Genomic DNA, 27,821 nt, shown 5'->3' on the forward strand with positions numbered 1-27,821 from the left:
GATGCTCATCACTTGTCCAAGTTTTCTTTTCATCTCTCATCTACTACCCAACATCGACTATTTATTAGCGACAAAAATGCTTCATGCCAAGTACAAACCGGACCACGAAGCGGCGGCGTTGCGACTCTCCTACATCCAGACTTGCCTGGTGTTGAGAGGGCCGAGGAAGTTTCGACGGTGACGATACCTGGTCGCTATCTCCTTGTTCATATTCGAGGCCCATTGCACTCGATTTACATTCAAAACGTCTACGCTCCGGTGCGCCCGCACGAACGAGCACACTTTTTCCAAGGTCTGCCGACGCAGTTTGAGCCTGAGGCGCACCATGTCGTGCTAGGTGACTTTAACGTCGCGGTCGATCCTATTCTAGACTCACGTGGGGTCACTAGTGCTCTCGATCCTTCACGTGGTCATTTGCTCGGCTGGTTGGCTACTTTACGCGTGGCCGACCCGTGGCGTCTACGATTCCCGCAACGGCGGCTATTCTCTGGCCCACGTCCGAGGATTAACCGCCTGGACTACATTTTCGTTTCTGATGAGTTGGTGGAGTCATCGTTTGAGACGACTAAATACTTCCAAGCACCATACAGTGGAGATCATCTCGCGGTCCGTTTGGTTTTAGGCTCACCACGGCGGCGTCCAAGCCCGGGATACTGGCGTCTCCGCCCTCAGACACTAGACGATGACGGTGTCCGTCGTACTCTCATCCAGGAAATTCACCAACTCCAGACGACAATTTCGAGTGCGATTAGCCCGGGTCTAGTATGGGAAGGATGGAAACGTCGCATCAAGTCCCAACTTCGGCTAGCACAAGCCAGCCAAGGAGAGCTTACCAAGGATCTACTCGCGGGTTACCGACAGCAACCGGCTGACGCCGACCGTCGTCACGCTGCAGATCCTTCGCCAGAAAATGCTGCCCAATTATCCGAGTGTATCACAACCGTGGAATCTCTGGAACAAGATATCAGTGATCGACACCAGGACAACGGATTTGACTTTGACGCGCGCCAAATGGAGGCGTCTACTTCCTTCTTTTTTCGACTGCCGAGTGCCTCCTTGCGCTCTACATCGATTCCCGGTGTGGTAATGGAGAATGGCAGCGAATCGGACGATCCTATCGACATTAGTGACCAATTTCGACGACACTGGGGTGATATATTTGGCGACGAACGCTACTCCGGCGATGACCCGGTCGTTAACCATGCAGCGATGACCAAATTACTCGATACTATTACGAAGACCCTTTCCCCACCTGCCGCAGCCGAACTTGACGCCCCGCTCACTGCCGTGGAACTAGCCGCAACAATTCGGCACCTCCGGCGTAGCTCAGCTCCTGGACTGGATGGGCTTGGACCAGCATTATACCAACTAGATCCTGACGCGTTCGGAGCTGTATTTGTTGTTGTTTTCAAGCATCAGCTTGGTCGTGGTCAACTGCTTGCTTCTCAGCGGAAATCGTCAGTCTCTTTGCCTTACAAAAAGGGAGATCGTCGACATCCAGGCAACTATCGTCCGATATCTCTGATGCAAGTGGATGTAAAGATTCTCTCGAAGGCGCTAGCGTTCCGTCTCCAGCGTTATCATCCGCTACTAGTGCATCCGGAGCAGAAAGGGTTCGTGAGGGGACGATCCCTCCATCACCATGTCAGAATGTTACATGACATCCAGGAGCTCCTCCAGCGTTGCGGTCGGAAGGGCTACGCTCTCTTCTTGGATTTCGCAAAGGCCTATGACCGTGTCAATTGGGATTATTTGTTTTGCGTATTGGAGAAATTTGGATGTGGTCCTGCATTTTGCAGCTGGGTAAAACTTTTATATTCACAAACAGAAGCTACGCTTTCACGCAATGGAACACTTCAGGAAGTGCTGCGACCAACTCGGGGGGTCAAACAGGGCGACCCACTCTCTTCACTCCTTTTTGTACTAACTATTGAACCGCTTGGCAACTTACTACGCACACTTCCTGAAGTCGGCATTCCTGTTACACCTAGTTATGTGAGCACTGGGCTCTATTTTGCAGATGATTCAACGCTTTTGTCGACATCGATTAACGGCCTCCAGCGTCAAGTGGATCTTGTTGAACTTTACTGCGCCGGTTCTGGAGCTAAGCTGAACCTGGACAAATCGGAACTCGTTTCCTTTGCGGGTGACTCCATTACGGCGAATGCCACTCCGTTTGGAGTCGGTTCATCTCCGTCGGTGGTGTATCTTGGCGTCCCAGTTGGTCCTGCAGTTAACCTTGGTGAAGTGTGTTCCTCGCTCGAAACTAAAGTCTGTACTAGATTAGCCCGGTGGGGAGGGCGAGCGCGAACATATCGTGGTCGGCTTTTGATTCTCAACGCGATGGTACTCTCGGTCTTATGGCATTTCACTCCACATTTCTCATTACCAGCGGCCACAGTTCGCCGGCTACAACGACTGTGTGAACGGTATCTCCTCACTAGACGAAGCGACTCCGGCCGACATTTTGTGAAACTAGCTAAGCCCAGTATTTGCTATGTCTCGTTTAACCGAGGGGGGTTGCAAATACCTGACTTGGAAGCCACCGGTTCTACGCAACGTACGATGATACTCCAGCAACTCTTTTTGATGCCATCTGATGAGCCGTGGAAAGCATGCAGCTCAGCGCTCTTGCACAATATTCTGCCTCAGGAATTGAACCTGACGCTGTTTGACTTTCTGGCATGCCCGTTCTCACGCCGCCTACAAATTCTCCCCGTTTCTACTATTCCTACGTGGTGGCAGCATTCGTGGTTTGTATTCGCCTCATTACATCATCTACAGCTTACAGATGATGAAGATTTAGTGTTCCAGCAAGAGGCGTTACTACACGCCAATGTCTGGCACAGTGCGCATCCATTGCTTCAAATTCACGTGGGGGTAAAAGACGGTCGCTGATTCGAGGTGCTGGACGCAAGAGGCGCTTCCGCCTTGCATTTGCGTCCGCAACGGGCTGTCGATGCCTCATGGATTTTTTCTCGATATCTTGGCCAACTGAAGTGGACTTTTTAAGTAGATTCCTGCTTGTTCTGCCCGAGTGGGAGCTCCGTGTTAGGATGCGGCAGCTGCAACAACTGTACACGGACTTAAGCTCCATCGTATCCTCAATTGTGGAGGGTCACGATGTCGTTTTCGGTCCTGTTCAGCGTAATGCCACAATTTCTCCCATCGGCAAGCTTTATAAAGGCGCTGTTGTCTGTTTTCCCCATCTCACCAAGGAAATGGTCCGAGATAATGGCTCAAGACTAATTATCACCCGCGAGCACCCTATCTCCCACCACAATAGCGAAGTTTCCCACGCCACAATCCTTACTACGGTTCAGGTCCTCAAGGACGCCCGACGGGTTCTGCTACCTGTATACGCGGATCTGCAATTCCGGTTAGCGTGGAAGCTTCTCCCAACCCGGTCTCGATTCTGGTTCTTGCAGCGCCCCTCCAATGAGGCACTATGTTGCGCATATCCGACGTGCTCTTCCATTGAAACCGAACGTCACTTGTTCTTTGACTGCCGCCGGGTTGCAGCTCTTTGGCATCTCATTCGTGCGGATTGGAACAGGTTCATTGTCCACATTTCGTGGGACATCATATGTGTAGCAAGCGACCCCGAGTGGACGACTCGTGTACGGAACAAGGCACAAGAGTTTACCGCATTGTGGACGCTAATGCGTAGCATCACACTGCATGCAATTTGGACGACTCGGAACAAACATATTCTCGAAGCCGGACCTCCGCTGCAAGCGACAACGGAGGTGTATCGAGTTTACTCCATTTTTAGTGCACATTTTCGGGCACTGCACCGAGACTCCGGGCCTACAGGACGTTCACGGCTGAATGAATGCCTCCAACAATTTCCCCAACGCTCACGCTTGGGACGATTTATTGTGTCTAACCCTCGGCTTTTCAATCGTCGCGGGTCCAGGCTTGTCCTGGATCAAAATGGCCTACTTCAGGCCTCTGTGGATTCTTACGCTTCGGCGTAACGTTATTTATCCTAATTACCTAGCAAGTTCGTTTTGTAGTTAATGCCCGCTCATCGAAAAGTCAATATAACATAGCCATTGTTTTCCCCCTTCACATATTTTCAGTGAGCCCAACGCATATAACGTATTCTTTCGAATGAAGTACCCTCCTAATACTATACCCGCAAATGTTGTTCTTGCTAAAAGCAATATGATTGCAAAAAATCATTTTTACACAGGGTATTTCTTACAAAAACCGGTACCATATAGCGTACCGTTTTAAGAAACTTATTAAATTTGTAAGGTAGTAACCATTTAAAAGACGATGACGGCCACCTCTACATTAAATGTACTCCTTCATTGTTCTATCTCTTTTTTAACGACACCAGTTTGCTTCGAAATGAGCCACTACATCGGTCCAATAGCTATCATTTTTCTTTTTGTATGTGTCTCTGTTTCGGATTCCAAGAGGCTGTTTGGGGCTCAAACATCCCCGACAATGGTCAACGAAAATAGAGGAATCCCGGGCTGGAACAAGATTGCGTCGCCGGTGAAGACAAGAGGAGTATCAGAATTCGCTAATGCCGTGTTTTTATGAACTTGATTGTCCACGAGAAAACCTGTTGACGACGCATTTGCGAGTCTGAAGCTTAACCAAGGTTTGAGTAAAGCTCTTGACAACCCAAGCCTACCGCTTATAGGCAGGCATGTGGACATGTTCAACAAGAAGAATCCTGACAAGCAAGTGTCGTTAGTCAATATGCTCTCGACGAGATATGGAGAGAGTGCAGTGGCCGAAGCGCTTGTACATGCGACGAAGGCCAAGAGATCGATGAAAATCGCATCACAGCTGCAGAGCCAGCAATTCGAGAATTGGTTGCACACGCACAAGTCTGCTGATGACATCTTTGCGATGCTAATAATCAGTCACGATCCGACTCCAGCTATGATCGACCCGAAACTGTATGCGCTGCAATGATACATTGACGTGTTGAACCGGAAGAACCCCCAAGACCAAAAGGACGTGTTCACTGTCCTACGAAATGTTTCTGGTGATTACTAATTCGCAATGTGGATTACATAGCTCATGCATGGTTCGGACACGTACAAAGTCTCCACATATATTTTAAAAAAAATAGCTGTTTGCGAGATGGTACGAAGAAGGCGTTGCTTCAGTAGGCATTCTAAACCAAGTGTTTAAGGTGTCAGACGACTACCACATCGTTTCACTTTTTTAGAATTCAAGGCCTAATTTGCTGAAGTTCAGGGAAAAAAATCCTAGTTTGTCAGATTCAGGTAGCCATTCCTGATGAGGTAGCGCATGGACCAACCAGTGCGCTTGGTTGTCTCGTCCGAGTGTCGCCACGTCCAAAATGCCCAACCACCTGTAGTGTCCGCGTTGTAGTAGGCGAGTTGCTTTCGTCCCAGCTCGCGAAAGTTGTCGATGTTCTGGAAGATACCCCTCGAGTCCGGAGGTCCACCCATGCACCATTCACCGAGGAAGAGACGATTGTTTGTTGGAGCTGACTTCAGATGACTTTGATCGTACTGGTCGACTGCCGCGAGCACTTGCTCCTCCGTATTAACATCATAGCCCCAGATAAAGTAGGCGTGGATTTCGTTCCACACATTCGTGAACTGTGGTGCACCAATCATCCCCTTGAGATGATCCGGGTCCTGATCATTCAGAAACGGAGTTACTAGAAGAATGCAGTCGCTGCCAGTGGCGCGTATCTGCTTGTAGGATTCGATATTGTGGTGTTGGAAATCCCACGTGAACTCTAGCTACAGATGTAGTTAGAATGTTCCCACAACAATACGTCTACTAGGATAGTAAACGATCGTTCGGGCGGACCTGAAGACCCCAGTTCTGCCCTTGCACCGGGACAAACTGGACCTTGTAAACTACTTATATAGGCCAACCAGTAAAATAAGAACACGCTACTAGCACGAGCAAAGCTAGCAGGTGTTTTGAATCCTCGTGGTCCCAACAGCGGAAGGGTACCAGGCACGGGTAAGCCTTTTACGAGATCACCGAGTGTTCAACACTCGGCTGGAAGAAATAAAAGGGAGGCAATTCAAGCACTCTTAGTCGTGCAAATAGGCAACAATAAGCCGTCACGTAAAACCTCCCGATAATAATCGGCCAATACACAAAGTCTCTTGGCCTTGCCGGATGAACCCTCGCTACAGAGCTTCGAGTTCACCGACAGGCATAACACACTCAAACAAGCTTGACCTGACGCTTACCTTGAAGCCGGACGTCGCTCTGTGTGCTTGAGTGGAAATTCTGTTCTGTATTTAAGCTTACCCTTTCGGGTCTATTCCTAATAAGAAGTCCTAATCAAGTATACAAATATCAAGTGAACAATGATCCGTTATGGATCTTCTTGCATGCCAAGCGTCGTCTGCACTGTCGCATGATCATCTTTAACGGTCCGCGCCTTGTCCCAGACGGTTAACGTGTCTTCCAAAGGTCGCTGAGTATTCCGCGAACTCATCCCAACCGCCACTGAGGGTTCGTACCGTAGATGGTCCGCTGAACGCGAATCCGGCCAGTCCATTATTAATAATAAGGACAGCCTGGATTCAGTGACATAGGGCCGTATCCGATACTTGTTGAAAACTCGGAGGTGACGCCGTCGAGTCCCTTGCACCTTGGCGTCTCCGTACATCACCCGACCGAGGGTTCGTCGCTTGAACAACTTGGGCGGTGTCACGTCTTTGTCGACGGGTGATAATCCGCAACCACGGAGAAATCACTACACCACAACTGCCCCTGTCGCAATGGAAGCCACGGTACTGGTGCCCGTTGTGACATTTCTTCATTCTTCAATTCACCATCTCGCCACCGTATGTCCAAGCGTCTGAATCGAGCCGTGTCCGACGCTTTTTAGCGTCTCAATCCTCGTAGACGTCGCGAACGTGAACAGCTGGAGGTACGTCAGCTCATCCTTCTCTTGAATCATCGGCACCTTGCTCATCATCTCGCATTACTCGACTTGTTTCTCAGGAGGGCAAGGCCGAGGGTTCGAACGTCCCTCAGTCTGCTACACTTCCTCCGACAGCGGCGTCATCAACTGGTCCTTCGGCGCTTCCTGCCCCAGACTCTTCACTCCCTGCGGTAGCTCCTGCAGCACTCCCCGTCGTCGCTGAATCCGCGGAGATGGCTCCTGCTGCTCCTCCTGCGCCTGCTGGTGGTACACCACCACTCACCGAAGATTCGCTGCGCGCTATGCTGGCTGAAAGTACGGAGGCATCGGTCGATCACATGATGACCTCGATAATTCCGTACTTGACTGCAATGTCACGTCACCAAGTGCAGCTCAGCGTTGCGCCTCCTCTCCACGACGATGTACACACTCAACGTCGCCTCGAGACTGCTGTTGGTTTCGATGATGTCCTCGCTGCATGTTCCACGACGTTCTCCAGCATCTCAGCTAACTGTTGAGGGGTCCAGCGAAGTTTCGTTTTCAGTGGTCGCTCCCCGGTCGGCATTCATGTTTCTTATTCTTAATCCACTTCCACAGCGTAATCATGTTCATGTTGTTCTTCAAATGCATATACAATTTGTTGTTGCAGTAACGTTCTTCGTCTGTTACCACAGGCTGCATCGCCCTGTGGACAGTTCACACGTGATCCAGTCACGCTAGCCTTCGTCCGCCACTTGCGCCATCTGCAGCCGATTCTCGCTCTTCTTGGCTCGCAAATAGTCGTACAGCAGACCTCCACAAGACAAGTTTGATGATGGTTCCCAAGTTGTATCTTCATAGCCCACCCACTTGACTTTGAACTCGCGTACAGCACGCTCCGTGCTCGTCGTCAGTGGTGTTCTGTCGTCGAGGATGGCCTCGACTTCATATTCACCGGCAACTTGATCTGGTTCCCAGCTGTCCTCAGGCAGTAGTTCCTCATCGAAGTCGAGTCTTGCTTCATTAGTCGCGTTAAGTACCAACCGAGTATTCGGTCGACTGTTGAATTCGTTGACAGCCTTGAGTCTTGACACACTACTGGGTAAAAGCGAAACCCACTTCGATCAGGCAGTTCCAGCTCGTACGCAAACTCTTCCACCTTGCGCTTGATCCGAAAAGGTCCATGCCATCGGTGAGCTAATTTCTTCGTCAAGCCCGGTTTGACGCGTTCCATGTACAGCCACGCCTGGCTCCCAATCTCAAAAAGAGATCTCGGTGGAGCTCTTGCAGGATCTTCCATCTCTTCCGAAGCTTCTGGAGGGTCCGCCGAGTCTTCGTTTCCACTTGGTTGAGGTACAGCAGCTTTTTCCAGTCGACGCAGCGCATCATTATGCTTTTTAGCCCTTCGCTCCTTTTCTACCGCCTGATAATCCTTGGCCATAGTGAGGGCGACCTCATGTTGTCGATTGATCTCACGCCGCCACGCCAGTGCGTCAGACTGCTTGCCGAGTCCTCGTTTGAGTGATGACGACATTGCCCGCAACGTCGACTGCGCATCTCAACCATGAACGAGGTAGAACGGCGTTTCCTTCCTCGTAGTGTCTTGAGAAGTATTAATAGCAAATACTAGCTTCTCCGCGATTTCGTCCCAATCTTGCTGTAGAGGGTCTTCCGCGTACACCCGTACGGACCCCATCACTGACTTCACCGGGCGTTCCTGCTGTCCATTAGCCTGTGGCCGATAGCTCAAAGTCGCTCTTGATCTTGACTGCATCATCTCTGCGAACGCTTGGAACACCTCGCTCATGAAGCGTGGGTCGCGGTCATGCCTTATTAATGATGGGGCTCCGAACCGTCGGTACACACATTCTTCGAGCACTTGGGCAACACTCAGTGCAGTCGTATCTGACATAGCCTTGGCAATAACGAATCCCGTGAACGAGCACTGAAATAGGAGCAACGCCGTGTTGCCCCTGCGAGATTTCGGTAGTGGGATCACAAAATCCATCGAGACGATCTGGAAAGGTCGTTCGGCGAGTACGTTGCCAGGTGAGTATCCACGAAGCTGCGGACGGCTTTTACTCGAGCTGCAATCTGGACATGACTTCACATGCTTCTCCACGTCAGCGTACAAGCCGATCCAATAATAATCGGACTTAACGCGATGGAACGTTCTCACCACACCTTGATGTCCTCCTTCCAGCGAGTCGTGACAGTTCTGCAAGACCTCTTGAATCATCGTTGTCGGTACCACAAGCCGCAGCTTGGTTTCCTCTTGCCAACCGTGGTCGTACCGACGATTCAATCCAAAATAGTGAAGCACGCCGTCTTCTGATAACACGAACCGGTCAGCGTATTTCCAGGCATTTCGAGCTTCTTTGTAACTCAGCTCTTGTGCTTGGCCCTGAAGCACCTTCTAGATGTTAAACCACTTCTGCTCCTCGTCTTGTGCCACCAGTATCCGTCTGTGTCGTTCCCGCTGTATCGCTACTGGGTCAACATCTTCCGCAATGGGAAATGCCACTGGTACAGTCTTGTGAGGATGGTCTGGCAAATCTTCGCCGAATGAATCTTCGGTGGACGTCTCTCGTCGTTCTACATTCTGTTCTTGAGCTTTTGAGACATCCTCCGAGTGTTCATCTGCAAACCTGACGCGTTTCTTGGCTTTCGTCTGTCGCCGAGTCATCACTGCTATATTACCATAATCGCACTTTGGTGAGCTGTAATCAACCACGAAATTTTCGAAAGTTTTCCACTTTGAAGACTCGCTGCCTGACAGTACATGTACTTGACGCTCTGCTCCTCGTGACGAAACATCTACCGAGTCTTCATCCGGCTCGTAGATCATTTCCTGGATGCGGTTCAGCGATGCCAATTCCGACTTGCGAGTTTCAGCCAAGATTACCCGACTGACCTTCGATTCCAGCGCTTCAGTGGCTAACGAATCCGCGGCCGCGTTGTATTCTCGTACAACGTGAAGATATTTAACTGATCGAAGCTTGGCCGTGAGTTCCTTGTGAGTATTCAGCAGTGCTAGCAAAGTTTCCTTCCTGCATGCGATCACCCCTAGTGATTGTTGAATCGCGAGCCTTGATTCACCAACGATGACTAAATCCTCGGCACCGTGCGCAATAGCCGCCTTGACACCGTTTATCATACCTGTATACTCTGCCTCATTCACCGTGGTAGCCGAGAGGTAAGCGTTTGCAGCAATCACTACCTTCCACTCAGGAAGGCTCCACAGCACCCATGAACAACTCCCGTAGCCACCGTACTTCTCTGTCTTCGCTGATCCGTCAAAAGACATGACGAATCCGCTGTAATTACGGGAAAGCCTGGCGTACAGCAACGCGGGGTCCATTCGAATAGTCGGGGAACCCTTGTTTGGAGGCGTCACCGGCGCGAGCGAGTCTTCCAAGTCAACGAAGCTCGTGATGCTTGACTGCAGTAGCTGCGCAAAGGCGACATCCTTCTCCTTCACGCGCTGCACCTTAAGGTGCCACTGCGATAGCAGCACTGCGAACTGGACCGCGCGTCCGAAGAGAGACTTCGACTTATGCACCCACTCTAACGTCGAGAATCGTGTATAGACATGTAGCGTCTTTCCTGCCAGCTGGACGTAACAGATCTTCAACAGCAGAAGTAACGCCAAAACTTCTTTCTCAGCAGGATGGTAGTTCATCTCGGCCTCCTTGAGCACCCGACCGAGGAACCGTACGGGGTGTAACTTGCCTTCATGTTCTTGCATTAGCGTAGTGCTCAACGCCCATTCATTTGCAAAGAGCATGACGTGAACTTCTTTCGACCGATCGAAGTGCCTGAGGATGGGTGAATGTGAAACACTCGTCTTCAATCTTTCGAAGGAATGACGTGCCACAGAAAGGCCACCTTCAACGACAAAGTCTTCATCCTTGAGCTGGTACAGCGCCGCACCGTAGACCGCGAAGTCTTGAATGAAGCGGCTGTAGTAATTAACCGCTCCAAGAAACGACTGCATGCCCTTCTTGCTCGTTGGAAACGAAAGCTCGGTGATAGCCGCAAGCTTCTTGGGGTCAGCTCTGATACCTTCTGGCGAAATTTTATGCGACAGAAAGTCCACCTTGGGTTGGCAGAAGATGCTCTTGGTGAAGCTAATGCTGATCCGACACTGTGCGAATCTTGCTAGCAATCGGTCCAGCGTCGCCAGGCAGCTATCGAAATCCTCGCCACCGAAGCAAATGTCATCCACAAACGACCGTCGACCAAATACAGGTACCAGCGATGATTCGTCTGGCTCCCCGTTCGTAAACATGTCAGCGACGGGGCTGTTGACGAGTTGTAGTACAGGGTCGGTTTCTACCGGTGCTTCGCGGTCTGCCGCGAACTTCGTTTGAAACGAACCCTCGGCGCTTGGCCCACGACGTTCCTTGGCCTGTTCTTCAGCTAAACGCATCTTCTCCGAGTATTCAAACCAACCTCCTTTAGGCTGAACGAACCCCCAGAGTATTTGTCAATCATACGCTGATAGATCATCGGCGCGTTCTTTAGCCCGAAGGGTTGCGTAACCACTCGAAATGTCCGAGTGCGCAGACGAACGCCGATACTATACGCGCTCGCAAGGTCATCATGACCGCCCAGAAGCGCTTGCTGCATCCAGCGAGCAGAACCATAGGTAGCGCTCGAGAGTGTTAACAGGTCGTCGGACTTACGGCCTCGCCTACTACCATGATCGCGGGTGATAACCATTCCCCATTCTTGTAATCAATGCAGAGCCGGGATGTCAGGCCGGTTCTTTTTCATCACATCACGATCGACGATGCTCATGGACTGTCTGAAAAGACGATCAGTCCTGCACGCAAATAAAAGCGCGCAGCAGCTCGTACAGCTTTGCCGAGAAATTCGCAGCCGCACGCGCCCGGGCACGCTGTTTAATTGGGGCGTGCCCCCTGTGTGTCGATATCGCATACCGCTCCGTAGACTGGCGGCGGCAGTGCGTTACCACTAGCAATCAGGATGTGCTCGTGGTTCTTTAGCGTCGCGACTAGACGTTCTCGGCGCTCAGTCGACAGCTCAGGATCAGCAACATTAGGCGCAGTGTAGTCAATTGTCGTGTTGATCTCTTCGGTCAGGTCCGGCAGGAATGCCAGCTCCTTCGCGTAGTCGTCCAAGCCAGTGTTGTTAGCTTGGTATTCGTGGAAATCATTTCTCGTATCCTCCGTTGCTTCATTTCCCTCGGTTGTTAACACTCGAGCAACCGAGATGTATGTTCCGTCCAACGCCGCTACGGATTCTTCCCTTGACTCAACATTGGCATCCGCTTTGATTTCAACAGTCGGTACTTGGTCCATCTCCTTCCCATCCTGGTTTCCCATTTCTGGGCCATCTGCCGAGTCGTCGTTCGCAATATTGAATGCGTGGGCCGTCGACATATTGGGTTGTTGACTTTTGTTCCGCTCCTCGTTCTGCCGCTGTCTTGACATTTCAGAATTCGCACCAATCTTGCAATGAATACTCGGTGCCGTACTCAACACCTTCTGCGCGATGCTTGTATCCTCTGGATCAACCACCGGTGGCTCGTTCGCAGATTTGGTGACACACAAGGCCGGGACAGCTTCGTTAAAACGGGTGACTCCATTTAATTCAGTGTTGTTGCTTGTCGCTTCCGTGGTCACCCCTGACTGGACACTAACACTCGTTGGCGTATGTACCACGTTTACCGGCCTCAGTAGTTCGTGTGTACGCACTACCGAGGCTTCGTTCGCGTTATTGCCTCCGCCATGGGTTGTCGTGTACGTGTCCAAAGGTTCTGCGGAAGGCTGACCATCGGCCGAATCCCCGGCTGTCACCCCAGACGCCAGACAGGCTTCCACTTGTTCACGTTCTTCCAGGATCAGTGCCCAGCGCTCTGCACATGTCAGACGATCACTACAATCCACTAGCGAGTCTTCTAGAGGTCGTGGTAGCACTCCACTGGGTTCTGGGTAGTATGGTCGATCAACTGCTGAAGGCTGAGTTGCAAGCCACTGTTCGTAGATTTCGCATTCACGCTGAAAGAGCCCGCGGTCTCTACAACCTTCGTAGGCCAACACTTGCCAGTCTTGGTACTTCTTGGACTCCAGACGCACATAGCCGTCACCTCGTGGCAAATCCCCATCTGGAATCCACATAGCGATCGAGTCGTGTGCTGGTAGGTACACAGTTCGATCAGACACGTTGGTCAATCGAATGCTCTGAGGCCGTCCACGTCGAAACCTCGTCACTGACGGGATTAGCTTGTTCGTTCGACGAACCCACAGTACGTGTTCTTCCAGCCCGACTTGACGCTTCGCTAGTCGATATTCTCGCCACTCGTGCGCTTGAATGTCCAACCGCTCGGGTGGCCCGGCGTTAACATGGGAGCCGTATTCTTCGCTGTCGATCATGTTCTTGGTCTTTATCAGCGGGATTTGGACTTCGTGCGGTAATTGAGCCGCGCCGTGGAACAGGTCCAACCGGATCCCAGCTGGGATCATAAAGTCGGTCCCGAGTACCACGTCGACGCCTGCACTATGCGCCATTACCCACATCTCAAACTCGTACACCATCTCCCATCCGAGCGTAATCTTGACGCACGCTCGTCGCGTCGTAGACACCTTGCCTTCGTTGATTCCTTGAATGTCAATGCGGCGTCCGTGATCGGGTACATCTCGGAGTCGCAACTTCTTAGCAAAGGCGTCAGTGATCACACTAACGTTCGCTCCTGTGTCGAGGAGGATCCTCGTTCGCTGGTCGTTCACAGCGCCTTGCACCAGATCTCTCATTCTGATCCGTCGGTCGAATTGCTTGGCCGACCACCACCCCTGTCTCTCGCCAGGGTTCAACTTCATAATCTTGGAGTGACCCTTGGGCTCGTCTCGCGCTGCACTCGAAACCACGCCGAACGAACCCTCGCTGGTGCCCTCATCAGCATCAGCACACTCCACTCTCTCTCCAACACCTCCACCGAGGATTCTACTCCTCTCCTTTTCATTTTCCGTCGCGTTCACACTTGTTACGTAATTACCAGGCCATTCACTCTGCCCCATGAAAGCAAAGATACACTCTTCTTCCATTGAAGGCTCGGTTAACTGTGGCAGCCCGATAGGGACCAACCCAGTTGTAGTTGGCGGGCTGCCTAGTTTAAATGACGTGATTGAACGACGGCCTTGAGCTCTGGCGGGAGTTCCTCCTTCGTGCCTTTAGTGCGCACGAATTTGGCAAGGTCTTGGAAAGTTGCCGAAAAGTTCGCATTGTCCAGCATCGTGGCGTTGTTTGCAGACTTGCATCGCTTGTTACAGTAGTGGGCGGAGTGACTCATGCCACCGCACACCGCGCATGGTCCGTACTGTGGGCGTCGGTTGTCGCGGTTGAAGTCACGTCGACCGCGTTGGTCCTGATTGAACCCACGGTCACCACCTCGGCGATCTTGATTGAAGCCATTATCGCGATCAGGCATGTTTCCACGTGGTTGACGGTTGTCTGAACGTGCGTAGGTGCCTTCAGCAGCTGCACGGCGCTCATTTCCGTTAGCCGCGGCGAGGTATCGGTCGTTTTCGTCCAATGAGAAATCACCGTCCGTATTATCAGGCTGAAAATCGTTGTACTCATCTTGGACATCGTCGTAAGCGTTCGGATCTTCGTTTGAATACTCGGTGCCTCCCTGAGCAGCTTCACGACCTTCTAATTCAGCTAGTAGGTCGTCCACCGTGGCTTCAATGAGTGTCACTCTTGGTTTGTTGCGGTTGTCATCGCGGCGACGGTCATCACGCCGGTTGTTGCGGGCGTACCCATCGTCGCGTCGCGTATCACGACTCTTGGAGTATCGGTACTCACTGTCACGCTTGGCCATTCTCTCCTTGCCCTTGAGAACATCTCCGATGATCTCTTCGAGCTCGTGAATGTCGGCGACTCGAGCGTGGTAGAGACTCTCCGCTAGCTTGTCATCGTCGCATGTTGCCAGGAATTGCTGTACGTGTTCTTTCGCGTCGCGACCACTCTTCTCGAAGTGTAGACGGGCGGTCTGAGCATAGCCATTCAGCCTGTTTATGTAGTCGCACAGATGTTCATTACGTTCCCGCTTGGCGGAGTAGTAACGCGACAGTGCCGTCTGCGTGAGCTGCGAGCAGTAGTAGCGGATGAACGCGTCGCTCAGCAGCTTCCACTTGCGCTTCGTCTTCTTCGGAAGTTGACGGATCCAATGAATGGCTCCGTCCCGGAGACTTAGCTCAAATGGAATGCACCATTTATCGGCATCTGTGTGGGTTCCCAGTCATTTCATAGACGAACCCACGGAGCCACTGCATACAGTTCTCACTCTTGTTGCGAGAGCCTGAGAACGGCGTGATGCGATCCAGCGCTCGGTGCGAAGCCATTTCAATCCTCGGTGTCGGGTTTACGTCGTTCAGCGTCGCTTGCACATCCATCTGACGCATCAACTCGAGTTGAGGATCTTCCTCGTCGAATGTACGCGCCAAAATGTCATCGTCACTGGACGAACCATCGCTGTCGACTTGACGACGTCCGGCACCACCTTTGGGAGCTCGCGCACCGCCTCGGCGACCGAACGAACCCTCGTTACTTGCGTAAATACGTTGCATACGGCTCTCCGAACGTGGCGTAACCATGTGCGAGTCTTGAAAGTACGGTGAAGCTTCGGTAGTGCCAAAGGCACCACGCTCAGCTCCACGCTTGGTCGGAGGAGTACGAACGAGTCGTTGGGGCGTCGGCGGCAGTGGAATCTTAGACGGATCTTCATCTTGAATCATCGGTCGACTCACAGGCTGCTTTTCCGGCATTGATGCCAACAGCGCCAAACGCCTTCCGAAGCTTCTTCTTTCATTTCTGGAGAGCAGCTCCGGCTTCGTGTGGACTCCAATCCTGGAGCGACATCGTCGATGGGTACGTCTCATCCTCGAACCCCAGCGACAACAGTAGCGAAACTGAATCCTCGGCAACTTGGCTAGTCGAAACCGAGTTGACTGGGTATTGAAGTTCCTGCGCAAGCGCAGGCCAGTCGGCTTTTTTCTTGGGGATGGGCTTGAGCAGCTGCATCCACTCATCATTCTGCATCAGCGCTTGTACGCGGTCGAAAACGCGCTTGGCGGCTGGTGTATCACCGTTGATAGGTGGGCGAGGTGCCTTCAGCAGCGCTGAATGCTTTGCACTGGCCACCGAAGGTTTAGAACCCTCAGTCCCATCGTCATAATCATCGTAGGCTGGTTCTGGTCCCGCAACATCATCGAGCTCGTCGGCGAGGTTCCTCGAAAGGGACCTGGTCGCCCCGCTCAGCCCCGATGATAGCGTGGCCGTCTCCGGCGTCGCTGCGCCTGGCTCTGAAGCCGGCGTCTTGTCTTCGTAATCTTCATAATCGTGGGCGTCAGGACCGATGTCCGCTTCGTCGTCGAAGCTCACTGAAAGCTCGGTGGCGGCTGCAAAGCGCGCAGCCGGGCTTGAACTCTCGTTGCGAGCCCCGCCAGACTTGGCAGGCGTAACTGGTACCGTCGGTTGTCCTTTCGCCATATTTCTTGTCTTTTTCTTGTTTTTCTTCTCTTGGTAGCTCGTAAGCTGGAAGGCCATATAACAGTTCACAATGGTCACAATCTGTTCCCGGGTCGCGGCACCAGTTGTGGTGTTGGAAATCCCACGTGAACTCTAGCTACAGATGTAGTTAGGATGTTCCCACAACAATACGTCTACTAGGATAGTAAACGATCGTTCGGGCGGACCTGAAGACCCCAGTTCTGCCCTTGCACCGGGACAAACTGGACCTTGTAAACTACTTATATAGGCCAACCAGTAAAACAAGAACACGCTACTAGCACGAGCAAAGCTAGCAGGTGTTTTGAATCCTCGTGGTCCCAACAGCGGAAGGGTACCAGGCACGGGTAAGCCTTTTACGAGATCACCGAGTGTTCAACACTCGGCTGGAAGAAATAAAAGGGAGGCAATTCAAGCACTCTTAGTCGTGCAAATAGGCAACAATAAGCCGTCACGTAAAACCTCCCGATAATAATCGGCCAATACACAAAGTCTCTTGGCCTTGCCGGATGAACCCTCGCTACAGAGCTTCGAGTTCACCGACAGGCATAACACACTCAAACAAGCTTGACCTGACGCTTACCTTGAAGCCGGACGTCGCTCTGTGTGCTTGAGTGGAAATTCTGTTCTGTATTTAAGCTTACCCTTTCGGGTCTATTCCTAATAAGAAGTCCTAATCAAGTATACAAATATCAAGTGAACAATGATCCGTTATGGATCTTCTTGCATACCAAGCGTCGTCTGCACTGTCGCATGAGCATCTTTAACGGTCCGCGCCTTGTCCCAGACGGTGAACGTGTCTTCCAAAGGTCGCTGAGTATTCCGCGAACTCATCCCAACCGCCCCTGAGGGTTCGTACCGTAGATGGTCCGCTGAATGCGAATCCGGCCAGTCCATTATTAATAATAAGGACAGCCTGGATTCAGTGACATAGGGCCGTATCCGATACTTGTTGAAAACTCGGAGGTGACGCCGTCGAGTCCCTTGCACCTTGGCGTCTCCGTACATCACCCGACCGAGGGTTCGTCGCTTGAACAACTTAGGCGGTGTCACGTCTTTGTCGACGGGTGATAATCCGCAACCACGGAGAAATCACTACACCACAATATAGTAATTTCGCAGCACATTGCCGTCAACAGGTGGCACAGGTTCGTTCATCAAGGCCATTCCAAGGAACGCATGACTGTTCTTGTATCGTGCAGCGAGGAACGTCGCAAACTTGATCGAGTTGTCAACATTTGTTTGTGAGGTGCTCCAACCCACGTTGCCCAGAGTGACAGGTGCACTATGCTCGATTCCATTCTGGCTTCCTTGATGAGCGTGTTAGCTGATAATTACTGCGATGTTGTGTCTAAGTGCCCAGTCATTGATGAGAGCATCCAGGTATTTCAACCCACCACGAGCAAACATGTCTCCTTCAGTACCGGGGGCAGTGGTAGCATCTCGTATGATCCAGTGTCCCACAGGAACTCGGACGGTGTTGAGGACGCCCGTGTCAGCGATCTCCTTGATATCGGCTTCCGTAATCCAGGTCTTCCGATGTTGTTCAAAAGCAGCGGTGCCCTTCTCTTTCCCAAGGATCTGCATCGTGTGATACTCTCCCTTGTGATCTTCATCTCTAGAGACTCCATTCCAAAGAGCAGATTCCCAGGTGATCCAATACTCCGTGAGAAGCCATCCTCCCAAGTTGACAGCTTTGGAATGGACCGCTCCGCTGCGGATCTGTGTCTGGATGTGACCGCCGCTAGTGTTGGTACTTCGCGATGAAGAGACGGTGGCCGACACAGCTCCCAAGACCTTCTTCCTCGTGCCTGTACCGCTCTTGAGGTAGCAGTGAGGCTGGCCATCCCAGCCGTTGTTGATGAAGGTAAATGCCGTGCAACCAGCGGTACCGGCGCACTTGTTGCAGCACTCGTCAGGGAGCTTCATGCCGGTTAGATCGGCGATATCAGCGCCATTGTAGTCGATGCCGACCTCGGGGGTGCCGCATTGAGCAGGCTTCGGTCGACACTGGTAGTAGTTCGAGTTCCACGGCTGACAATAGTTTCCTGACGGACAGCAATTGGGTCCACTCTGATCGCTGCCGCAGTAGGCTCCAGAAGCTGCGCACGCCTCGGGGGAAGCTACAACTCCCTGTTTAAGCACAAGGCTACAGCCGGTAGCTACGAGAGCGAGCAGCACAGACGTAAGGTTCCAAGTCATCGACGCGGAATTGGTTCGCCCCCGCAAAAACAGAAGTGAGAGGTCTGCTGGCTGGTGCCTTGCCAAACACATATACAGGTGAACAACAGTGCAGAGCTCTATACAACGTGCTGTTCAATCCACCCGATTGTGACGTGCTCACGATTTGGGAGCTGGAACTCCCGTTAAGCCAACGTTTATTGCTTGTAGTTGCTTGGTTGCTTCAATGTCAATTGAAGAGTGAGCTATCTAATCTAGTTTAGGACGCACCCGCCTGCCATGACGGCAGCCCAGGGGATGCCGTCCTTGTAGTCGTTGTAGTCCGCGTTGAAGAACAACCGGCTGTACTTTATCATCCTGTCATGCCTTCTGGAGCAGCACCTGCGAACACCACCTAGAGATCTGCTTAACTATAGCTGAGCAGTGATCTCTTTAACGAAGTTGGCTGCGGGTTGGAGGAGCTGGTGCAAGTGATCTTGCATTACATCACACTGCCCCCCAAGCTTTCCAACACCGCAGTTATAATTCCGTCGCCGTGTTATAAATGCTGTTCCCCCCATGCTCGTGTACTTGAAACCGTCTCGTTACATATGGTGTCATAGCCGGTACGCCAACTTCAACACGTTGCAGTGTTACAGGTTAATTTCCCAAAGATTTGCACCAATTCAGCTTCAGCCAATGAAAATCCAAGGATTGGGATTTCATCCAATCACAGGTGTCCAAAACTTCAAATCCGAATTGTATTGCCTGTACCCCGTCCTGCAACTCGAAACTTTGCCATCGTAGTCGTTGTTGATGATACCAGGAGTACCAGAAGTTCCAGTCTCTAACCAAGTCGTAGGCCGTTCCCAGTTGCAGATCCTTCTTAAATCGATAATCGTCTTGCAGGATGTGACCATAACTTAGCCTTTAGGAAGTGTTGTGGGTTGGCTTGACTTCCAATCGATAGCTGTTGTTGTAGCGCGTAGGAAGGTACCATCACGAGCTTCATTAGCGTAGTGTAGTAAAAGTTGTGGTACATCTTCACTCATGGTCCTTAAAGGCTCTTAGGAGTCCTCGACGGTCTCAAGGCCAAGCCACTTTACTTTCACCTCATACGCCTGCATGTCTGCATTCAATCGGTGCCCCACGATCGCTTCTACGGCCAGCAGTGTTCCTTGAGAGGCAACATGGTCAAGAAGCTCCTCAGTCACATTTAGTGAGTCGTCTGCATACAGTTTTAGACGAGATGGGTGCACATTCATTGTTTTTCCACTGACCAAATGCTTCACAGTAAAATAGTAGTCAGCACTGCCAACCACGCGATACGGACCGACCCACATCACTCGTAGCTTGTTTGCATGCAGCTTCTCATCGACACGAGAACGTAGGACGTAATCACCGACCGAGAAGTTTACAGGTTGCTCATAGTGTGGTCGTAGTTGGCCTGGCGTTGTCGCTCCTCCTTGGCAGACTTGTGCATGTTGCGGATGTTTTCTCGTAGTTTGGTGAGTCGCTCTACTGTACTTGGCGCTGGTTGGTCCAGCGTAGCTACACGCCCCTTCCCTCCCGGGAAAATTACCGTGTCCAATGCACTGGGACATGGCAATCCCGTAAATAACTCAATCGGAGCCCGGTTAGCTAGTGACGGTACCGGTGAGTGGTTTATGCTGGACTGTACCAGCGGGAGTAGGTAGGGCCAGTCGTGCAAGCTGATCTTGTACTCAAGTGCCAGTGCCTTTAGTACTTGCAAGATGTCCCGGTTTACGCGCTCCACTGAGCCGTTTTTCCAAGGTGAGTATGCTAGCACAAACTCTTGGCGACTTTTCAGTCTCCGGCCTAGATCTGCCACCACCTTGTTCTTAAAATGTGATCCCGAGTCACTAACCCACACCCTCGGCGCTCCAAAGCGGCTGTATCAGTCCAGGATGGCACTCGCTGCAACTTCAGATGTTGGGCTGTCACAAGCCACCAACTCTGTGAAGTGGGTTGCCTCGTCCTTCAGGACGAGCGTGTAGCGAGAGGTACCAAAAGAGTCGCCCAGAGTCAAAAAGTCCCAATGTAGCGTCTCGTTCCGCTCATAAGTATAGTGGGTCTCACTAAAAGGTCGGGGGATCACCACCCCTCCCTTCACATGTAGGCAGAGTAGGCATTTCGAGCAGAAATCCTTTACAATCCTAGTGAGGCCACCAATGTAGAACAGCCGGCGAATGTGGTTCTCCATCACATGTATGCCGCGGTGTCCATTTCTACCACAATGAGCGACTATCAGAAGTCTCTGAGTAAGGTCGTGAGCTCCACTCGGTATCCACATCATGTTATTCACGAGCCACAGTTCATCATCACTCAGCGTTGCACCCTTTGGCGCATCGTGCAATGCTTGCACGCTTCCGATTTCCTCGATAGTGGGCCACACAAATCCGTCCTGATCTAGTGGACGCAGCGGTGGTGGTGTTGTGCCTGTCACTGCACTGCTGCCACGCTTCCGGTTGGCACGTGTGAATCTCTTGGCTGACGGCATGCGCGCAGTAGGTAGAGGTTTGCCACCCCACCTCGAGATCAGGTCTGTCCACACGTTATGAATTCCCTCAATGTGTTCGATTGAGTATTTATACTCCAATAACTTCGTGGACCAGCGCAGCAATTTACCCCGGACGTGCTTCTTCAGTTCTTTGTTCGGAGCGAAGAGATACACGATATTTCGATGGTCACAGTAAAGCTTGAAACCTTGGGGTCGTAGGAGTAAGTACTCCAGTCTTTCGCACGCGTGTACAATTGGGTAAGACTCTTTCTCAATGACGCTCCAATTGAGTGCAGAGCCTTCGAAGTTCCCGCCCATACACACGAGCAGTTCGTGGTGCTGTTCGTGGATGGGTACATCATCTTGCCACTGACCCACTTGTGTGACCACAAGTCCCCATCCATAGTCAGAAGCATCGCTCAAAACACACAGTTGTTTGGCCGGGTCTGGAAATGTGAGCATTGCCGAATTGCCGAGCAGGTCCTTCACAGCGTTGTAACATTTAACCTCAGCTTCAGTCAAATTCAGCTTAATGCCTGCGGCGATACGTTTCGTCTTTTTGGAGCCGGTAAGAGAGCTATCAAGCCGCTCCTGTAGTGGTCGTGCTACCTGAGCATAGTCTACGAGACCTGACCTCATCCAGCTGCTCGCACAGAGGAACTGTTGGCAACTCTGCAGCGGGCTTGGGCACGGGCATGTCGCGCAGAGCTTGGATTCGCTCTGAGTCGTGCCCGATCCCGAGTCGGTTGAGAATACGACCGCACCATCGCACTTCAGTAAGAAAGAGGGCACTCTTTTTGGGTTGAGCAAAAGTCCATGCTTGTCTAGCTTCACCAGTACAGCATCGATCGCATCCACTAACTCTTCTGCAGTGTCAGCGAAAACCAACAAATCATCAATCCATACTATAACGCTCTTGTTCACCAGATCGCCCAATACCATTTCCACTGTTGACGGAAAGTGCAGTGCTGCGTCTGTACTCCCCTGAGATACTCGTGTAGGTGTAAAAACACCTCGGTCTGTCATGTAAGAGAGGATTTCTTGACAACTCTTGTCCAAGGGTAGCTGCCAGAATCCCTTTAAGAAGTCGAACACCGCGTAAAACATTTTTCCTTTGCAGTGCTTGAGGGCCACCCAAAGACTTGGCATTACGCCGGCAATCGGTTCGGTCACAGAATTTGTAGGTCGATAATCCACAGTTTGTCTAAATTCGCTGGTGCTTGGCTTCGTCACAGGTAAAGCAGGGCAACACCAACGGCTCTCACGATTTTCGTATACCCAACCGAGTGACACCAGCTTCTTGTTGAACTCGGCCATAAACTCAGATTTCTCCGGGCTATACTGTCGAACTTTACACCGATATGGTGTCGCACCTGGTTTCAACCTGATCTTCAGTGCGGGTACACGCGCAGGAGGGTCATCCCCAAGCTCTAAACGCCATCCGCCATACTTACGAACCACCCCATACAGTCGACTAGCTGTGTATTCGTCAATCACACCACGGTCCATAGCGTCACGCACTAACGCATCCACAACTTTCATCACAACGTCGCCATCAGCAAGTTTACATGGTGGCATTCCCTCAGGATCGCCACACGGATCGTCATCTTCTATTCCAGGAGTAGCCATATACTCTAATTGGCGGTCCACATCGATACCAAGCTCGACCAGCAACAGTTTACCAACGATAAATTCGTCTTCGTCGGTCTCGACAATCAAACACTTTTTTGCCTCTTGGCACCTCACAGGCCCTGCTGCAGTATTAAGCGTCAGTCGAACTTCAACTGTATGTGTTGAGGTGAGCAAAGCTCCACCAACAGCCCTCGAAGTGATTGGTGCATCCAATTCGACTAGCACAACGGCCGCATCCTGCTCACGAAGCAGATCGACGTGCTTACGCGAAATGATGTTTATATCCGAGCCGCTGTCGGCACAATATGGCAGCTCCAGTGTTCCGTTGATGACTACCGTAGGACAACACTCCTTGTTCGTCGTAGAAGGTGCATCGACGCGCTTCGAGCGCAATTTCTTGTTCTTTTCATTGTTGACACCTCTCTTGCTTTTTCTTTCGGCCAAAATGGCTTCTTTCGCAGCCTCATCTAGGTCCGGGCACTGACTGAGCCAGTGGTCCTTGCCACAGTGAAAACAGCCAGTCCGCGGCTTGCCCTGAGACACTGCTACAGGCTTGGTCTGTGCCTGCACAGAACGTCCACGTTCGAAGGCTTTTTCAACCCTCCGATCGGAGCTGGAATGCTGGTTGCCATGACGGGACCCCTGGTCACCATCGCTCTTCTTTTTCCCAGTACTGTGCGAAGTGGTCGGTTGATGCCTACGTTTGGCCAGCAACTGATACACTCGCTCTTGCTCCAGCGCTTTTTCCTTCACAAGCATGTAAAGTGCACTCTCGTCCGATTCGCTGCTCGCGTCTACGATGCGTAGGTGTGTGTCCACAGCCTCACGCAACGCAGCAGGCTCGAGATGTTTCCTGAGAATGTTACACTTCTCCTTCTTCCCCGTCTCAGTGGAGAAGATGCTTGCCATACCGTGCTGCAATATGATCTCAACGCAGCGCATGAAGTAGCTGATCACGCGAGCTTTCACATCCCGCTCACGTAGATTCATCTTCAGTTCGTCATTGAAAATTGCATCAACATCGAGGATCGCGTCATTCATGACGTTTCCGACAATCTTGTCCAACTCTACGATAATCCGAGCATCAGTGACCTCCTCCACAGTCGTGCCCCACTCAAGTCTGCACAACGTGCTGAGTAATTGCCGGTTGAGCGAATTTTTCACGCTTCGTAGCGCCTTCCCCTTGTTTTCACCAGTTACACTGCAGCGCGCCTCAATTGCCTCCTCATACTCCTGTCGCTCGCGCTTCCACTTCACGAGGGCGGCGTGGGACACATCTGATACGTACGGTGGCGTGATAGACGTTGATGATACCGGAATTGTGGCCGTCGCATTCGCGCTTGTGTGGCCACTATCCGTTGAAGCTGTTGCTCCAGCAGTCGCGGCTCCTTGACCAACTTGGTTCGAACGGCCACTGCGAGTCCTCATCGTATCTGCACGATGGATTACTAAAGTTAACTTTGTGACGTGCTCACGATTTGGGAGCTGGAACTCCCGTTAAGCCAACGTTTATTGCTTGTAGTTGCTTGGTTGCTTCAATGTCAATTGAAGAGTGAGCTATCTAATCTAGTTTAGGACGCACCCGCCTGCCATGACGGCAGCCCAGGAGATGCCGTCCTTGTAGTCGTTGTAGTTCGCGTTGAAGAACAACCGGCTGTACTTTATCATCCTGTCATGCCCTCTGGAGCAGCACCTGCGAACAGCACCTAGAGATCTGCTTAACTATAGCTGAGCAGTGATCTCTCCAACGAAGTTGGCTGCGGGTTGGAGGAGCTGGTGCAAGTGATCTTGCATTACACCACACCGATTACGTAAAGTGCACAGAAAAAAACCTAAGTTTCGTATAAGCTCGAATGGACTAATCAGTTCGGGAGCGGCACGCATTTCACATTTTTATTGTTTTTCAATGACGGTGAGAAAGTGCGAGCCCCTGAGGGCTGCGAGTCCCCCGGAACGCTCCGTCAGTATTTTGCTTTTGGTTCTTATCGACAATGCCACTATTAATACTAGGTAGAAGTCCATCAACAAGCTCTATTAATAATGACCACTTTTCCCCCACAATCTCGAGTGTTGGGACATTACAGCAGCTGGTAGAACACGTTACCTACCGGTACGTCACCTGCGTTATTATCACATTTGTACATTGGCGGTATGGGAGCACCGTAAATCCGGGCACCCTAGTGTATGCTAAAATACCCGACTCCAGGAGGAAATGCGGACTTGTGAAACAGAAAACGCATAAGTTGTTTTTTTTTTGCGGCCAAACCTCATGGCTTACATCCGATCGATTGGTCCTTCCACCTTTCCATCCACTCGGCCATGACCTCAAATCTGTCTTTATCGTTCCAATTTAAAGAGCTGTTGGCAGGTCAATCAGTAGATGAAGTTCTCGACGACACGGTACGATGACGCCTCGAGTGCTTCTTTCAGTACGTCCAGTGGCCATTCTCCACGTTCGTGTCTCGCTAGTAGCGACAGTGCATACGTCGTCTTCTTCCTGGCAGCAGCCACGAACGCTTGGTGCTTCAATTCTCGCGGCACACGCTCTTCCTGTGCTAGCTTTGTCACTAGATACTCCAAAGCTGAAGGATTCTCCACAACAAGAGCTTTCTTGAATGCTTGAAGAGCTGCCATAGGAGAAATGCGCTGACCGTCATAGAGCGACGTCATCATGTCCACATGATTGTTACATGCTGCACCGGCGAAACTTTCACCCATTGCTTCAGCAGAAATGCGGTGATCGTCATATAGATGCTCCTCGACCTCCAAGTTGCCGTTAGATGCTGCAATGACGAAGGCTTTGCAGATCATCTCAGTGGGGATACATAACTCCTCGCTCATAAGCTTTATGATTTCACTCTGGTAGCGAGTGTCGTAGTTGATGTTACTTTCTTCACCTTCAGTAGCCTTTCCGAATGCTGTTATAATTGCTTTGTCAGAAGTACGTTCGTGTGCTTTGTTTGTTGCGCTTAGAAATGCTCGGCGTGTCTTGTACAGGAATATCACTGTGTCGAAGTGAACAACCCCGACAAGTTCCGTAGCAGCCTCGAAGGCGTTATCAAGAGACTCGGCAGTGATTAGACCACTGTTGAGCAGGAACTCAACGACGTTAGCCTTGCCGTAAGTTGCAGCGCTTAATAACGCGGGGCTAACTGGAGCGAAGAGGCTTCCTCTGTCATACAAATACTTGACGGCGCTCAAATGGCCACCTTCTGCCAGTTTGACGAACATTTTGGTCCCGCCGGTTTTCTTTCTGTAGGCGTCAAACACTCTCTTGGTGAGTAAGAGCTATTTTATATCCACTGCCACTGCAAAGGCGAGTACCAGATCCAAGGAGAAATGCTGAAGAAGGAGCAGATATTCCACCACTACCGTGTGGCGACCAGTGATTGTTCAGGCCAGAGCTGCCGATCGCTTGTTATCGTACTATTCATCGTGAGCACGCTGCACCATGTACTGCACCACATTCTGATGGCCATTTGCCGCTGCGGTACTCAACACAGTTCGAGCTGTTGTATGCGCATAGTTCCGCTCGATATCGTTCCGTAAGGAAGTAACGTTTAGCTCGTTTTGGTTTAATAGCAACGCTGTCATCTCGAGGTGCCCCGCGCCCCCAGCGACTACCGCTGCCCTAGCAATGACTGTGTTGGGAGGTTCTTTCCAGTTGCGAGGTGGCACTAGCAGCCTGTTGACGACATTTCGGTGGCCCTTGACAGCGGCAGCAACGAGCCACCTCGACACGTCGCACTTGAATCGCCCCAATAGCTGGTTTAGCCACGACACGTGCGAAGTGAGAGCTGCATCCATGATGGCTGAATTGGGCCCCATCAAGAATCGGTTGATGAGCTTCATTACGGGCGACAGAGCTGTGACTTTAGCAGGGAACGTGGCGCCCTTGAACCTCTTCACTTGACGTTTGGCTTGCTTCATGAGGACAGGAGACGCGTCTCGAGCGCCGTCACGCGCTCGCTTAGACGTCCGACTCATAGGTTGAAGTCGACTTTAAAAGTGAAACAAAGTGCAATTTTTGCGAGAATAGACAGCTCCGATTGGCTAAAACTAAGCATCATAGTGAGGTTTATGATCGTGTTGTTTACAGAATGCGGCACAGCCGAATGGACTGGGTCGTGATATTACTCGCGTAGAATGCGTCGACGGATCAAGTTCATTAGAGTGAGGCATAAAGTGTGCTTCTGTGTTCTGTGTTCTGTGAACGTGCTGAGCTTCGCGTTGACTCGAGCTAGGAATCTGATGGAATACAAACCACTGGAAGCTCTGTATTTGGAAGTAACGCGTAACCCTCCTTTAGGGGGAGGTCGGAGTACAAAAAGAGCAAATAAAAAAGAGCATTGCAGCTGATCTAGGTCGAGGTAAAATACCTGTTTATTTAATGTCAAAATCGGTATGTACCGGTAAATTGAGCTCATTCAACGATTCGCGATGGAAGGAGGACACGGTGCTCATGGAGGCGATCCCCCCTCTCCAGAAGAAGAATCTGCGGCTGACCCTCTCGGCAAGGCTCTTACTGAGAAGGCACCTCGCTTGGTGTGGACTGATTCTCGTCTGCGTACTCTCCTCCACCTCCGTTTGATTGCGTACGGTGATCAATTTAACAAACACAAGAGCAGAGCGCAACTGACTGTACTGTGGAGCCGTGTGGTCCGTCGGTTTAACAAGCAGCATAAAACCAAGGCTGCAGCGGGGCTGCCGTAGCTTTAGCGTCAGAGGAAGACGTTCGACTCAAAGAGTCACTAATACTAAGTTCCTTATCCAAAGGACACTTACAGCCCAAGACCAGGGCTCAAAGTTAACACCTTAACTTTTATGCTTCAAAACCAGAAGTGTTTTATTTACTATTATTGCGGCCAAGCCGCCTAGGGGTAAATGTATCTCCTTAACTATCTAGCATAGTTAAACCTAATCAAATGCATAACGTGTGGCTTTCAGCCAACGTACTGAGAGACCTTGTTAACTCTCCAACTTATGTACTGAGAGTTTGTTAACTCTCCGGGTACTTCGTACCCCTGTGTGCTCCACACCATGTAACCCCGTTACACTCTCCCCCACTAAGATGAGAACATTCCGTTCTCGAAACTCTCCTCA

The 27,821-nt window shown here is 51.3% G+C and overlaps 1 protein-coding gene across 1 annotated transcript; it reads left to right on the plus strand.

Moving 5' to 3' along the window:
* Positions 1–4,674: 4,674 nt before the first annotated feature.
* Positions 4,675–4,938, plus strand: PITG_11359 (uncharacterized protein; the record flags this gene model as incomplete). The annotated part of the gene is made up of 1 exon (XM_002900914.1): positions 4,675–4,938. The coding sequence occupies one exon, from the start codon at positions 4,675–4,677 to the stop codon at positions 4,936–4,938; it is 264 nt and encodes an 87-aa protein (XP_002900960.1).
* Positions 4,939–27,821: the final 22,883 nt, after the last annotated feature.

The sequence above is a fragment of the Phytophthora infestans genome, genomic scaffold (genome assembly GCF_000142945.1).
Source record: "Phytophthora infestans T30-4 supercont1.23 genomic scaffold, whole genome shotgun sequence".
In the NCBI taxonomy this organism is placed as follows: Eukaryota; Oomycota; class Peronosporomycetes; order Peronosporales; family Peronosporaceae; genus Phytophthora; species Phytophthora infestans.